We start from the raw sequence: 15,298 nt of genomic DNA on the forward strand, positions 1-15,298 counted from the left end.
TTTGGAATGAAAACTATTTTTGGATTTTAAAAAAACCTTTTTTTATTTTTTTATTTTTTTTTCTCAAAAAAAATAAAAAAACTATAATTAATGTTAATTGTTTGTTTTTTTTTTTTTCATTAATTTACATTATTTTTTTTTTACCTAATTTAAATAGTTATCAACGTTGGCGAACTTCCTGCCACCTCAATAATGAAAAAATTTGAAAAAATAAAAATAAAAATTTTAAAAAATAAAAATAAAAAAAAAAAACTAATTTTTATTATTTTTTTAAATTTATATTTTTATTATTTTTTTATTTTTTTTATGTGTTTCACCTCATTCATTTAATTAAATCTTAAAATAAATTTATAAATTAACCATTAATTTATAAAATATATAAAACAATGGATATGAAAGGAAATTCAGGTGTCCCATACAATAATAATAATAATGGTGATTATCCATCAATAGGTATGCATAGAAAAAACTAAAAAAATTACACAAAAAGTAGTAAAGTTTTACTAACCAATAGTTCTACTTTAAATATAGATCAATACAACTATGGTCAAAATAAAAACCAACAACAACAACAACCACAACAAAACAATAGTGGTGGTTTTGGGTTTCCTTCACCAACTTTTTATAATATGAATCAACAACAACAACAACAACAACAGCAACAAAGTCCACAACAACCAAATGGTTTTTACAATAACAATAACAGCAACAGTGGATTTAGCAACAATAGTGGATTTTATAATAATAACAACAGTGGATTCAGTAATAATAACTTTGGTGGTAACAATAACTTTGGTGGTAATAATAATTTTGGCAATAATCAATTTAATCAAGTATGTATTTCTTTAATGAACAATAGTAATAGATAATTATTAAAAACAACAATAGAACTAGTCAACACATAGATTTGGATACACTGCTCTTTATTTTTACTTTTTTTTATTTATATTTTTGAAAACTTTAGTAACACAAAATTTATTATTATTTATTTTAGAATGCCCAATACTCGCCACCAGGTGATACTTCAAGACAATTTATTTCACAAATTAGCGATAATCCACTTACTCAAGCCGGTTTAAGTTATGGTTTAAACTATGGTCAATCATTATTTTCAGGTGGTAAACAATATGTAGATTCAAATGTAATATCTTTTTATCATTATTATTATTATTACTATTGTATAGTTTATAAAATACTAATATTATTTTAATTTAATATAGTTTGGAAAATATTTATCATTTTCTACATTGAAATCATATTTTAATGTAAATAATTCATATGTCTTTAATAAGATTAAAAGTTTAATCTTCCCATATACTCAAAAGACATGGAAAAGAAGAATTGGAAGAACAAACGATGTTGATTCATACCTTCCACCAAGAGATGATATTAATGCCCCAGATTTATATATTCCATTAATGGCCTTCATAACCTACTTTTTATTGTATGGTTTCCAAATGGGTATGGAAAAGAAATTCTCTCCAGATTATTTAGGCGCTTTAATAACAAAAGGTATTGTTTATTGGTGTGGTGAAATGTTAATTTTTAAATGTGGATTCTTTTTTTCAAATTCAAACTCAATTCCTGTTTACGATATGATGTCATACACTGGCTATAAATATGTTTTGTAAATATAGATTTAACTTCAAAACTCCTTTTTTTATTTCATACAATACATGTACTAACCTTTTTTCTATTGTTTTATTAATTATATAGATTGGTAATTTATCAGGTTACATCTATTTTATTTGGTTCATATATTTCATTCTTTGTAAAATGTGCTTTAGCTGCCTCAATTATATTCTTCATGTTGAAGACTCTTAGATTAGTATTTTCATCTGCCGGTTCAAATGCTCATCACGATCAAATCTCATCAGAATATCAAGAATCTTCAAGTAAATACAGAAATTATTTTGTTTTCTTTTTCTCTGTACTTCAAGGTCTCTTATGTTTTATAATGTAAAAAAATAATAAAAGAAAATAGAAAATATTGATATAATAGTATAAATTTAAATAAAAAAACAAAAAATTATAAATTATAAAAATAAATGATTAAACATTGGTTTATATTGTATAACAAGAAAAAAAAACATAAAATTGTGATAAATACTATGATTTTAATTTACTTTTTAATGTAATTAAAAAACATAACATTGGGTATTTTATTTTATTTTTTTTTTTGGGGAGTTGTATTTTTATTTTAGATTTGATTGGTACAGATATATATATAAAATTATATTTAATTTGTTTATTTTTTTTTTTGATTATTTAAAAACCACCACGTAAAGCTAAAACTAAATGAAGAACTGAACCACCTTCAATTGAATATTCTGAGGCAGTTTTATCATCAGCCCTATTTAAATGAATTTATTATTAGTATTGTATGTCTAATGTATGATAGCGATTATAATAATATTTATATTACATTTGTTTACCACCAAAAATAAGTCTTTGTTGTGATGGTGGGATACCTTCTTTTTCTTCAACTCTTTCTTTAATACGTTGAATCTGATTATTAGTTTTAATATTTAGAAATGAGGCATAAAAAAAAATATTAGTAAATCAGTAGTATTAAATTATTTGAAGATCAAAATTTGATTATTATGTGTATTAAATATCTTGATCAATAAAAATATAAGTTATGTACCTTATCAGTTGGATCAATATCAATATCGATTTCTTTACCTGTTAAAGTTTTGACTTTAATTAACATTTTATATTATTGTTGTGTATATAAATACAAATTTATGAAAAAAAAAAAAAGGAAATTTTTAAAAATATAAAAAAAAAAAAAAAAATTTAATTTAAAAAAAATTGAAAAAAAAAAAAAATTAAAAAATTATATAGAATTGTGTATCTGTTTACAAAAAATTTCTCACACATTTGATATTTTAGAAATTAATTATTTTTTATTTCTATTTCTTTTTTTATTTTGGTTTTTTTTTTAAATTTTGATTTAAATTTTTTTTTTTGGGTGTTTAAAATTAAATGGTCTAGTTTTTTTTTGAATAATCTCTATCCCCAAAAATTGCTGAACCGACTCTGACTGAGGTACTTCCAAATTCAATCTTGAATTAAAAAAAATGATAAAAATAATTAGTACTATAAAATAATATATCTATTTACTATCTTTTATTTATACATACAGCTGGTTCGAAATCATGGGACATACCCATTGATAGTTGAATAGATTCTAAAGGAATGCCAGTATTCTTTGCAATGTTGTTTTTACATTCAACTAAACACTATTTATAATAAGGGTGAAAAGTTCATGTTAGTCTTTTTTAAAATAATTATTGTTATATATAGTTGATTATTTACTTTAAAATCAGGTTGATCTTCAGTTGCATTTGGACTACCAATTGTCATTAAACCTAAAAAGTTTAATTTTTCTTTACATTTTTCGTCTTCAACACAATATTTAACTAATTCTAAGCAATCATTTGGGTGACAGCCACTCTTTGATTCCTCTTGGCTTGTGTTAACTTGAATCATAATATTTAATTTGGTATTGTTTGATTTTTCTAAATCCCAACTCTTTGCAAATTTATCTAAAACTTCTTTCTTTTCAACAGTTTCGACTACATATAAATTTTTTACACTTGCTAAATGTTTAATTTTATTTGATTGAATACTACCAATATAATGCCATTTGATTTCATTCAATGATGCAAGCTCTTCTGATTTTTGGATGAGTTCTTGAATCTTTTTTAAAAAAGTTATAATATTAGAACATAGTTAATAATAAAAACAATATTAATTGAAATATACACTACATAATTTTCACCAAAGTGTCTATGGCCCTTTTCGTATAAGATTCTAATCATCTCTACTGGCTTGGTCTTACTAACAGCTACTAATGCAACATTCCTTCTATCAAATTTATTTGAAACATATTCGACTCTATCTTTAATGTTTTTATAGTTTTCGATTAATTCAAGAACATCTGTTTCATCCATTATTATTGTATTTTTAATATATTTTTTATTATTTAAATTTGTATTGGTTGTAAATGATTTATAAAAATTATTATGGTATGTTTGTTTAGTTATTGTTTTGAATGTGTTTCGAAATAAAAGCATAATTAATATGAACACACTAATATTTAATTAAAAAAAAAAAAAAAAAAATTAAAATAAAATTTCATTTTTTTTTTTTAAAAAATTTTAAAATTTTATTATGAAAAAAAAATATTTCTTTTTAAATTTATTATTTGTTTTTAAATAGAAATGGTTTCGAATATTCCCAATAATTAATTATTTATATCTATTTATTATAATGTATATTTAAAAAAAAATAAATAATTTTTTAAAATTAAAATTTTAAAAAAATTTTATAAAATAAAAAAAAAGATTTTCATTTTTTTATTTTTTTATTTTTTTTTAAATAAGACAAACTCAACATTATAATAAATAATCTTTTAAATTCTTTCTTAGAATTTATACATATATAGAACACAAAATGAGTGGGCCTCCATTTATAAGCGATATGGTTTTAAATTTAGTTAATAAAACAATGGCAAGATATGAGGGTAGATTAGGAAAAAGCTATACCCTTGAAGAGATATCAAAGCATAATACACCAGATGATTTTTGGGTTATTGTCAGGGGAAAAGTGTATGACTTGGGTGATTACCTAATGATGCATCCAGGTGGTCCAAAGTTATTGTTTAAACACGGTGGTAAAGATGCTACAGAAGATTTTGAGGGTATGTTTCATTCAAGAAATGCAAAAGCAATTTTAGAAAAATTTTGGATAGGAAAAGTTAACATGCCCACCGCCTCATCCTCTTCATCATTTTTGTCACCAAATAATTTAAATTTTAAATCACCAAATAATTTAAGCTTTAAATCACCCTCACCAAAAGCAGCCACTACTTTATCCACAACCACTTTAAATACTACTTCTTCAAATACCTCCACCACAAATGCGCCACCATCACATTCAAAAGTCGAAAAATCAATAATTTTATCAAAAGTAAAAATTCATAAAAAATCAAAACACACAGAAAACACATATCACTACCAAATTGAATTACCAGAAGAACATTTAAATTTAAATTGGATATCGCCATTATCACATGTCTCTTTATCAAAACATCATGATAGTCAAGACAGTCTAGATTTTAAAAGCTATACACCAATCAAACAAACTGACGATAAAAAATACTTGGAATTTTTAATTAAAGGCTATGACAATGGTAATGTTTCGAAGCATATTCATCAATTAAGCGAAGGTGATTATCTTTCATTAAAGGGTCCAATAGAAACAAATGAAAGCTTCAATTTTGGGAATCAAAAAGATTATTTATTAATGGTTGCTGGTGGTACTGGTATTACACCTATGATCCAGGTAAGAATTATATTTTTATATTTTTTAATAATTAAAATTAACTTTTTTTTTTTTATCTATGCAGATTTTATATGAAACTTTTTATGGTAAAAATAAACCAAATGAGAAATTAAAATTTATTTTAATTTATTCTTCAAATAGTCAAGACGAAATTATATATAAGAAAGAATTGGATCAAATGAAAGAAGAGTTTAACGACAGATTATTTATTCACTATATAATTACACAACCAAAGAGCGATAGTGGGTTTGATGAAAAAACAATGAAAAAAGGAAGAATTAATCAAGATTTAATATTAACATGTTTAGAACCAATAATTATTAAAATTATACCAAAAATGATTACTGATGCAATGGACGTTTTAGTTTGTGGTCCTGTTCAATTTAATAATTTCCAGAGCGATGAGCTATTAAGAATAGGTTTTAAATCGAATCAAATTCATTTATTGCAATAAATATTATAAATTGTATTAATAAAATAAATAATTTGTAATTGATAAATTTTTTTTATTTTTATTTTTTTTAAACATTATAATAAATTTCAAAGTTATTTTGAGTATTACCGGCATCCAAAAACTTTTCTGGGGCTGGGAATGAGATATAGAGTGGAGTTTGACCAAATTTAATTGGGCTATAATCATATTTGATTTCCACTCCATTATATTCTACAACTAGTGGTTTTGGAGTTGAGTTTGGTTTTGGCTTTGGTTCAGCTTTAAAAAAAGAGCTAAATATATAGAGCATATTATTAAAGTAGCTAAACTTGTAATAAAATGGTATTACATATGTGCTTGAGTTGGTTCTGAACTCAATCTCTTGAGATCTGAAAGTTTGGTTCGAGTGTTGAATTTCGAGGTAGTAGATACCACTGGTAGCTTTAGCTGTAAGACAACCAATATACCAATCACCCACACCTGAGTATTTGAATTTAAGTATTATTCCAGCCTTGGTATTTGGGCTACCAACCATCCTTAATGAGGCTATGATTTCTTCTACTTCTTTTGGTATTTGAAAAGAAAAATTCATTTCTTTACCACCCCATGATTGGTTTGGAAGATAAAAATGTTCATTGGGTTCTATATTAAACTTTTGAAGTTCTTGAAAAGCATTGACGGCCTCTTGGTTTGGTTTTCTTATAACCTGTACTTTTAGGTTATACTTATAATTTCGAAGATTTTTATTTGGTTGAAATTGAAACATCAAATCTTGATTAACATTTGCTTCTTCTGTAGGATCTTGTTCTTTTTGTAAATTTTGTTCTTTATTTTTATTGAAGTTGTTTGTTGGTTTGATTTCAGCGTTAGGATCTAGCTCTTGTTTTTTCTCTTGGTCGAATTTGTTATTTGAAGGACAAATTAATAAATCAATTATTTGATTTGATATCAGTATGTTATCTTTGATTATAAAAATAATAAATTAATAATTTAAATTTTTGAAAAATTATTTTATTACTTACACCATGATAAATTTTGAATATTATTCATTTTTTTATAAAAAATAATAATAAAAATTAAAAAAAAAAAAAATATTTAAATTGCTAATTTCAAAAAAAAGATGAATTTAATAAAAAAAAAAAAATATTTTAAAAAAAAAAATATATTTCATAAGTGTTTTTTCCCTGATTTTTTAGGAAAAATTTTATATATATTTTATTTGATTAAAAAATTGTATTTTTTAATTATTGATATTTTGAATCTATAAAAAAAAAGATATAAAAACTATCAAAATTAAATTTGGTTATAAATAATTTTACAGATATAAAAAGGAATCTGTGTGTGAAAGTTTATCAATTGAGATTTAAGTCAAACATAAAACTAATTATTTTATTTTTGATTTTTTTTAGGAAATGAAAATATTTTAAGTGTAATAAATTTTCATTTTTTGATTCTAATAATAGTAAAACAATATTTACAATCAGTGTTTGTAGTTCTCATTCGTGTACAATCAATTATTGAATTAATTATAAAAAGTTAAAAAATTGCAATTAAATTTTTTATTTTATTTTATTTTTTGAAATTTTTGTGAAGGAAATGTTAATTTTTTAATTAGCTTTTTATAAAGTTTTTGGAACAACCCAAATCCAAATTAGAGAATAAATTATTTTCTTTTAATAATCCTATTTATTACCTACAAACAATCAAATATTGAAAATATAACTAATAATAGATTATTTTAAATGAAAATATTTATTACAAAAAAAAAAAAATTTATTTTATTATATCTTATTTTATTTATTTATTTATTTATTTATTTATTTATTTATTTATTTATATATTTATTTATTAATTTAATTTATTAATTTTTTTGAATTATAAAAGTGTATGAAAAGAAAGTATGAATCTTTATAATGCATTCAAGATCGCTTGATAAATATAGCAACATGTTAATCAGATTGTGCAAATGAATCAAAAATTTTAGAAAAAAAAAAAAGGAGGGCATATGTGGTTATAAAAAAAAAAAATTTATTTAATTTTAATCAAAACTTTTTTTATTTTTTTTATTTTTTTTTTTATTTTTTTTTATTCTTTTTTTATTTTTTTTATTTATATATAATTATTATTTTTATTTAAGTTATTTTTAAAAATTATTTTAATTTGTATATATTTTTTTTAAAATAGATCAATCAAAAATAAATAAATAAATTAAAATTATATAAAATAAATATACAGATTTATAAATCAAAAAAAAAAAAAAAAAAGAAAAAAAATGAAAACCATTATAAATTTTTTTACAACACTAGTTTTAATTATATTCCTATTAAATATCAACAATAGTAATGGGCAATATACAAATGATATTTGTGAAGTTTATACAAATATTACAGGTTTAATTAAAACTGAAAATGTCGTAGTCCCACAAGTTTGTTTTAGAATTGTACCATCGCTCGGTAATGCATATCTTAGTGATTCAATTACTATCAACATTCTTGGTGCAACTATTGGAGAAAATTCACAACTTAAAGTTTTCCAAGGTTCTGACTTTATTAATGGTGATCCAATTTTAGTAATTAATGAAACCTTAACTGATGCATTAGAACCAATTACAATTAAAAATGGTATGGTTATTTTATTTTTAGATAGTGTTTCAAGTGATCCAAATACCCCTGTAGGTGATTGTTTATTAACTGTTTCATATGCTTCTTCGACTGGTAACTATTATAATAACTAACAATTATAATTAATAATATTATAAAACTAATTTTTAATAATTATTTGTAGAAAAACATTTAAAACCATCCGTTGTTGGATTAATTTCAGTTGCAGTTGCATTTGGTGTACCATTATTTATTTTCTCAATTATTAAATGTCTCATTCCAAAGAGTACCAAAAAAGAAAAAGCAAATTCAATTAAAAAAGTATTCTTTTGGATTTCTTTTATTTTAGGTTTAGTATTTTTAGCAATGATTTTATCAAGAAAAGTTGGTGTATAAAAAAACTATTATTTATTATCAAAACATACACAAAACTCTGTTATATATTATAATGTCTAAAATAAAATTGTAAATTTATCTTTAAAACCAAAACAAACCTTTTTTTTTTTTTTTTTTCTTTTTTTTTTTTTTTTCGGTTTTTGGGGATATGTTGCCATTTGTAATCAAACGAAAATAATCAATCAAAAAATAATAAATGTAAAAAATAAAAAATAAATAAAATAATTTTAAATTCGTAAAAGTAGTAGTTATATTTTTTTCTTTCTATTTTTTTTTTTTTTTTTTAAATAAATAATTTATTATACAAAGAAAAGGAGGGGAGGTTTTTTTATATTTTATAATGATGGTTTAAATGCATCATTATTTCTTTTTTTTTTTTTATTGTTATTATAATTTGATTATTTGAGTTTTTTTTTTTTTTAAAGTTTATATATAAAAATTGAAAAATTGAAAAATTATATTATATTGTTTTGTTACTATTTACTATTATTACTGTGTTATTATATATGAAAAAAATAAATATATTGGTTGTTTTTTTTTTTATATATAAATATTTGAGTTTTGATTATTATATATAAAATTTATACTATTATTTAAAAGTTTGAACAAATTTATGTTAAAACGACTTTTCTGTGTTTGGGGGCTTCAATTTCAGCTTCCTCATCGAGTTGTTTTTGATAGGCGAAAGCGTACCAACCCATAGCACAAACGGTGAAAGCTTGGGCCCAAATTCTACCCTTTAATAAACGATTGGTAGTGAGTGTATTACCACCTTTGGAGTGATTGAACATACCAGCGGTTAAGAAACCAATAGTAGCTAAAAGACCACCAACTAAAACGTAATCTCTTTTAACACCTTCTGCGATGGTTTTTGGTTTTGGTGGAATAGTGAATTTTCTTGATAAAGTGTTGAAAACATCATTACCAGATGATTGTTGTTGAACTGGTTGTTCAATATTAACTTTATTTTCTTCGGTCATGGTTTTATTAATTTATTTATATATTATTTTAATATGTAAAAAAAAAACACACACTAAAATGCTATATATATATATAATTATTGTATTATTGTATTATATATAAAAAAAAGATATTTATTAAAATTTTAATAATATTTAAATTATAATAATTTTTATTATATTTTAATTATTATATATATTAATATAATGTTTTTTATGAAAAATAATTTAAAAAAAAGGTGGTGTGTTTAAATATAAAAAAATTTTTTAAAAAATTTGAAAAAAATTTAAAAAAAATTTACAAAAATTATTTTTTTTTAAAAATTACTGAAAATTAAAACGACGCATTCTATCTTATGAAATTTCTTTTAAATTTGTGAGCCTTTATTCTAAAGGAAACGTAATAATTTGTTAGAAGCCTTGTTTTTTCTCTTTTTGTAGCTCGATCTCATACTAACCTACACAAACAAAAAATAAAAAAGAAAACCAATTGAAATAGTTTTTTTTTTGGTTTTTATTATTTTTTTTATTTTATTTAATTTTTTAGATATATTAATTAATTTATAAAATAAGAAATAAATTAGATTAATAACTATTTTTTTTTAGTGGAAATATGAAAAAACGAGACCACACAGATGGGATGTCTAATAACAACTTTTAAATTCAAATAATTGTTTGAATGTGTGAAATTATTTTTTAATTTAAAAAAATTATTTTTTTTTTCTTTTTTTTTTTAATTAAACAAAAATTAATTTTTTTTTTTTTTTTTTTTTTAATTTTAAAAAATTTAAATATCTTTTTATTTTATTTATTATTTATTATTTATAATTTATTAAAAATACAGAAATATGGCAAATAATATTAAAAAATTAACTATTGGATTATTAAAATGTGATACATTCATACCTGAAGTTAAAGGTAAATTTGGGGATATTGATCAACAATTTAGAAATTTACTTAGTACCAATACATTATCCACAAAAATTGAATTACCAGTATTTGAAGTTGCAGAAAATCAATTCCCAAGCAAAGAGGATATATTAAATAAAAAATATAATGGTTTTATTATAACAGGTAGCAGATCATCGGTGAACGACGACAATGAATGGACTAATACATTAAAAGACTATATCAGATTCTTTTCAGAAAATAAAATAAAAACAGTTGGAATTTGTTATGGTCATCAAGCAATTGCAGTAGCTATGGGCGGTGAGGTTACAACAACATCAAAAGGTTGGGCCGTATCTGACCATCCAATTAAAATCGTTGAAAAAAATAGTTTTGAAAAGCAACATCCAAAATCATTCAACGATTTATTCAATGGTAAATCAAACAAAGATAGCATAAATATTATTTTTTCAAACAAACAAGTAGTTTCAAAAACACCAGAAGGATTTGAAATATTTGCATATAACGACTACTCTACTAACCAAGCAATGTATAAAAAGGATCAGTTTTACTCTTTCCAAGGCCATCCAGAATATACACCAGATTTAATTAAAGAAATTATCTCAAGAAGAAGAGGTTTAATTCCAGATGATGTAATTGAAGATGGTTTAAAAAGAGCAGATAAATCCAATATTGATAAATCAACTTTTTCAAATAGTATTATTGATTTCTTTTTAGAAAAACAACAATAAATAAAATAAATAAATAAAACAATGTAATTTACATATATAAAAAAAAAAAAATAAAAAATTATAATAATAATAATTTTTTTACTTTTTACAATTTATTGTTTATTGTTAATATTAATGGTTTTTCAAAATATAATTAAAAATTAATTATTTACCATCTATGTCCAAACCATTAATTAAACTTTTACTAAATATACTCCATTCTGATTGTTTACTATTATTATTACTATTTAAATTATTGTTATTACTATTATCATTTAAGTTGTTGTTGTTGTTGTTGATGATGTTATCATTATTATTTATATTACTATTTAATTCGGTGGTGTTAATTGAAAGATGATGGTTATTAAATTCATCTTCTTCTTGATTCTCCCCAAAGTCATCGTTGTCATCGTTGTCATCGTTATCATAATAAGGTTTACGATTTAAAGGTAAGGATTGATAGGATTTGTTAAAAACACGTAGCTTCTTTTTATAAATCAAGAGGCCAATCGCAAGAATTATAAGTAAACACACTATAGTCGAAATTGAGATAAGTATAAGCTTCCATGGTTTCATGCTACTGTGAAGAGTAAAATAAACTATATTGGTATTATTGTTACCCCATACAGTTGCCTCTATAACAATTTTGCCAAATAGTTTGGGTACAACCAGTATACTAACTATACCGTTTGAGTCTGTTATGTTTCTAATTGATGACATGTGGCTTGGGTAGAAATCTGCATTACCACCAACAACATTGAAGCTAACAATAATACCACTGACAGCTGTTTTGTTTTTCGAATCTGATAGTTTTAAAACCAATGGGCTTGCAAATCTTTCTTCTTCAGTAGACTTTTGTAAATTTCCACTTTCAATACTGAGCATCAAAGATGTGTTGTTATTGCCTTTGGTTGAGCATCCATGAGTTCTTGCAAAACCAATGGAGCTATTTTCACGATTGTAGATCACATTATAACCTTGAAGAACTACATCACCAATAAGAACAGAGATTTCTTTCATATGCGATATACCAAAGCAATAGAGACCATTGATATTTAAAAAGTATAGATCAGGTGGCACCTCTAATTTGAATGATGGTTCTCCATTCATACCTTTCATTTCTAAATAGATTGTTGGATATTCTGAAATAAGTTTTTCTTCTAAATGATGGCAATTACCCTCCCAAAAAGGGTCGTTACAGATACCAGGTAGTTCGCAATGCTTCTCTTCTAGGTTTCTAACTATAGAGTAAAAAATTTCGTCACTAAAATATAATAAGGTTGTGCCACTATCCACTATTGATGTGGATAAATCGGGTGGAGCCAAATTAAGAGAGTCATTTCCAACATAGATATTTGTTACTGTGATCGAGTAGTAATGAGAGTCAAAAATTGGTGTATATTTTGGAGTTTCTTGAGTAATATGGTCGTTTGTACCACCGATAGTTAGCAGACCACCATCTTTTCCTAAACACATAGAAAACACATTCGGTATATTATAATGGGCCACAATTTTTGAAAAAATATCGTCACCATTATCTGGATCTAGTTGTTGAAAAGATAGACCTAAAATACCGTCCCTTACAGCTTGGGATCTCTGAGTTGAGGGGCAGGTAAGTTGAGAGAATGACAATGACTCCTTTTGAATGTTTCCAAATTTAGCAGGAACGGTAAAATCACCTATTGTAACATGATCGATAACTAATGAGCCAGCTATAAAAGAGCCATCCCCATATTTAAGGACAAATGGACACGGTTTATTAGATTTATTATTTTTACAAGTATTACAGTTACTAGTGTCACTACAATTTAATTGATTTGATGATATACTTTCTTCTAAACTATATAGACCATCTAAATTACCATCTGAACAACTACATGATGTCTTTATGGATTGGGATTTATATAAATAACAATTTGAACCAGGTACAGCTAATGATGTACTACCTGTATCTACTTGAACTGTAAACATTTGTGGTGGTGTACCAACTAAAATAGGTATGAAATATTCAAATGATGATGTTATACCGCCATATAAAATTGATGACGATGTTTTTATATAATTGTTATTACTGCTATCATTGTTACTGCTATTATTGTTGTTGTTACTATTGTTATCGCTACCATTACTATCATTAATAAACTCTAAATTGTTATTATTAAAATCGTCATCGTCCTGAAATTCTTTATCTTTATTCCTTTTTTTTAAATTGTAATACGTTATGTTATGATTATAATCATTATTTTTTAATTTTAAAAAACTATATATTTTTGATGTTTTGTTGTTGTTGTTGTTGATATTGCTACTATTACTGTTAGTATCATTGTGGTTTGTTATTAATAATTTATTTTTATATTGGTTTTTATTTATTAAATAGTGTATATCCTGACGACTAATTTTTTTATTATTTACAGTGCTTGTTAAAATTAACTCTTTGGTTTCTGGGTGATATAGATGAATATCTTTATGTTTTCTGCTAATAGAAATGGATTTACATTCTGATATATCGATACTAGTCGTTAAAATTATTGCTATTATTATTATTATTATTGTTGTTGTTGTTGTTATTTTATTGTAATTAAATTTCTTATTATTGTTTTCATTTTTATCGTTAATCATTTATTTAATAAAATAAATATATAAAATATATAAATATTAATACAAATTATAATAAAAACAAAAAACAAAAAATAAAAAATAAAATAAAATAAGATAAAAAATAAAACAATGTTATAAAATTTGATAATATATTTTAATATATTTATATATAGAATAATATTAAAAATAATAAAAATAATTAGAATAACACACAACTATTTTTTTTTTTTTTTTTTTTTTTTTTTTTTTAATTTTATTTAAAATTTTTTTTTTAAAATAATTTTTTTTAAAATAATTTTTAAAAAAAAAATAATTTATGTAAATGATTTTTTTTCATAGCGATTTAATTAAATATTTCTTTTTTATTTTTTTGGGAAGTTAATAAAACTTTTTTTTTTTTATTTGTCTTTTTTTTTTTTTTTTTTTGAACTTCTCAAAATCTAAATTATATCATTGTTAAAACTTTAATTTATTTCCTTTTTTATTCATTATAATAATTATAAATTATATTAAAAAAAAAAAAAGCCATTATTATATACTTACCAAAAATGTAATCAATTAATTTATTATTTTTTTATCTTAATATTGTTATAAAAAAAAGTAAATAATAAAAAAAACAACTAATAAAAAAAAAAAAAAAAAAAAAAAGGTTAGTCAATCATAAAAAATAACATTGTATCCCTAACTTCATACTTTTTACCTTAATCAAATATATTTTTAAAGGATTAGATCTATACCCATTTATATTCAATAAAATAATAAATCATTATAGTGATAGTAACAACTATAAGTTTTTCTTTCGAATGACCTTTAAATTATAAAAAAACATCATCTTACCAAATAGATTATAATCTTCAAATAATTGTTTTATTAAAAAAATCAATTATATGTATCAATTTAATCACAATAAAAGAATTTAAATCTTTAAATCACTATAAATCTTAAAAAAAGATAAAAAAAAAATTATTTTTGCATTGTGGTTACAATTTTCTTTTTTTTGATTAATATTGTTTTTTTGTTGTTGTGTGCTGTTGTTAGTCGTTTGTTATATCCAATTTTTTATTAAATCCATATTTGTATAATTAAAAATTAAAAATAAAAAAACCAACACAGCTAAACAAAAATGGTAGATTAAAAAGTTAAATTTGGGTTTTAAATAACTCTTTCGAAAATTTATTTTAAACACTTTCTGGAACTAACTCACAAATACATCCCGGCCCACTCAGATACTTTTACCTTTTAGGGGGGATGGGTTCAATCCAAAATCAATTTTTAAAAAATAGGGGGGGGGATAAAATAATTAAAAAATTTATTTTTTTTTTTTTTTTTTTAAAAAAAAAG

At 22.6% G+C, this 15,298-nt stretch overlaps 9 protein-coding genes across 9 annotated transcripts; 4 read left to right on the forward strand and 5 right to left on the reverse strand.

Moving 5' to 3' along the window:
* Positions 1-533: 533 nt before the first annotated feature.
* Positions 534-1,963, forward strand: DICPUDRAFT_28858 (uncharacterized protein; the record flags this gene model as incomplete). The annotated part of the gene is made up of 4 exons (XM_003285096.1): positions 534-780; positions 1,017-1,141; positions 1,221-1,627; positions 1,717-1,963. Coding segments are annotated over 4 exons (1,026 nt in total), but the record flags the coding sequence as incomplete, so codon positions are not given.
* A 305-nt stretch (positions 1,964-2,268) lies between these two features.
* Positions 2,269-2,713, reverse strand: DICPUDRAFT_28909 (uncharacterized protein; the record flags this gene model as incomplete). Its single annotated transcript, XM_003285125.1, has 3 exons — positions 2,269-2,353; positions 2,426-2,508; positions 2,648-2,713. The coding sequence occupies 3 exons, from the start codon at positions 2,711-2,713 to the stop codon at positions 2,269-2,271; spliced, it is 234 nt and encodes a 77-aa protein (XP_003285173.1).
* A 280-nt stretch (positions 2,714-2,993) lies between these two features.
* Positions 2,994-3,959, reverse strand: DICPUDRAFT_28875 (uncharacterized protein; the record flags this gene model as incomplete). Its single annotated transcript, XM_003285126.1, has 4 exons — positions 2,994-3,068; positions 3,147-3,245; positions 3,322-3,705; positions 3,774-3,959. 4 exons carry the CDS (start codon positions 3,957-3,959, stop codon positions 2,994-2,996), a joined length of 744 nt encoding a protein of 247 aa, XP_003285174.1.
* Positions 3,960-4,461: 502 nt separating this feature from the next.
* DICPUDRAFT_76093 (uncharacterized protein) lies at positions 4,462-5,806 on the forward strand (the record flags this gene model as incomplete). Its single annotated transcript, XM_003285097.1, has 2 exons — positions 4,462-5,352; positions 5,417-5,806. The coding sequence occupies 2 exons, from the start codon at positions 4,462-4,464 to the stop codon at positions 5,804-5,806; spliced, it is 1,281 nt and encodes a 426-aa protein (XP_003285145.1).
* Positions 5,807-5,873: 67 nt separating this feature from the next.
* DICPUDRAFT_76094 (uncharacterized protein) lies at positions 5,874-6,835 on the reverse strand (the record flags this gene model as incomplete). The annotated part of the gene is made up of 2 exons (XM_003285127.1): positions 5,874-6,745; positions 6,808-6,835. The coding sequence occupies 2 exons, from the start codon at positions 6,833-6,835 to the stop codon at positions 5,874-5,876; spliced, it is 900 nt and encodes a 299-aa protein (XP_003285175.1).
* A 1,138-nt stretch (positions 6,836-7,973) lies between these two features.
* Positions 7,974-8,870, forward strand: DICPUDRAFT_96944 (uncharacterized protein). The gene is made up of 2 exons (XM_003285098.1): positions 7,974-8,499; positions 8,570-8,870. Exons 1-2 carry the CDS (start codon positions 8,058-8,060, stop codon positions 8,779-8,781), a joined length of 654 nt encoding a protein of 217 aa, XP_003285146.1. The 5' UTR covers positions 7,974-8,057; the 3' UTR covers positions 8,782-8,870.
* Positions 8,871-9,066: 196 nt separating this feature from the next.
* Positions 9,067-9,761, reverse strand: DICPUDRAFT_45921 (uncharacterized protein; the record flags this gene model as incomplete). The annotated part of the gene is made up of 1 exon (XM_003285128.1): positions 9,067-9,761. The coding sequence occupies one exon, from the start codon at positions 9,759-9,761 to the stop codon at positions 9,393-9,395; it is 369 nt and encodes a 122-aa protein (XP_003285176.1). The 3' UTR covers positions 9,067-9,392.
* Positions 9,762-10,553: 792 nt separating this feature from the next.
* DICPUDRAFT_91450 (uncharacterized protein) lies at positions 10,554-11,418 on the forward strand. Its single transcript, XM_003285099.1, has one exon. The coding sequence runs from the start codon at positions 10,589-10,591 to the stop codon at positions 11,378-11,380; it is 792 nt and encodes a 263-aa protein (XP_003285147.1). The 5' UTR covers positions 10,554-10,588; the 3' UTR covers positions 11,381-11,418.
* Positions 11,411-13,978, reverse strand: DICPUDRAFT_96947 (uncharacterized protein; the record flags this gene model as incomplete). The annotated part of the gene is made up of 1 exon (XM_003285129.1): positions 11,411-13,978. The coding sequence occupies one exon, from the start codon at positions 13,976-13,978 to the stop codon at positions 11,525-11,527; it is 2,454 nt and encodes an 817-aa protein (XP_003285177.1). The 3' UTR covers positions 11,411-11,524.
* Positions 13,979-15,298: the final 1,320 nt, after the last annotated feature.

Source organism: Dictyostelium purpureum (assembly GCF_000190715.1).
Source record: "Dictyostelium purpureum unplaced genomic scaffold DICPUscaffold_39, whole genome shotgun sequence".
Lineage (NCBI taxonomy): Eukaryota > Evosea > Eumycetozoa > Dictyosteliales > Dictyosteliaceae > Dictyostelium > Dictyostelium purpureum.

What these genes read in the sequence shown, in the direction of transcription:
- DICPUDRAFT_96944 (XM_003285098.1), top strand. Translation starts at nt 8,058, where the DNA reads ATGAAAACCATTATAAATTTTTTTACAACACTAGTTTTAATTATATTC. An exon ending in TTCATATGCTTCTTCGACTG is followed by an intron (nt 8,500 to 8,569) that starts GTAACTATTATA and finishes AATTATTTGTAG; the next exon opens with AAAAACATTTAAAACCATCC.
- DICPUDRAFT_91450 (XM_003285099.1), top strand. Translation starts at nt 10,589, where the DNA reads ATGGCAAATAATATTAAAAAATTAACTATTGGATTATTAAAATGTGAT.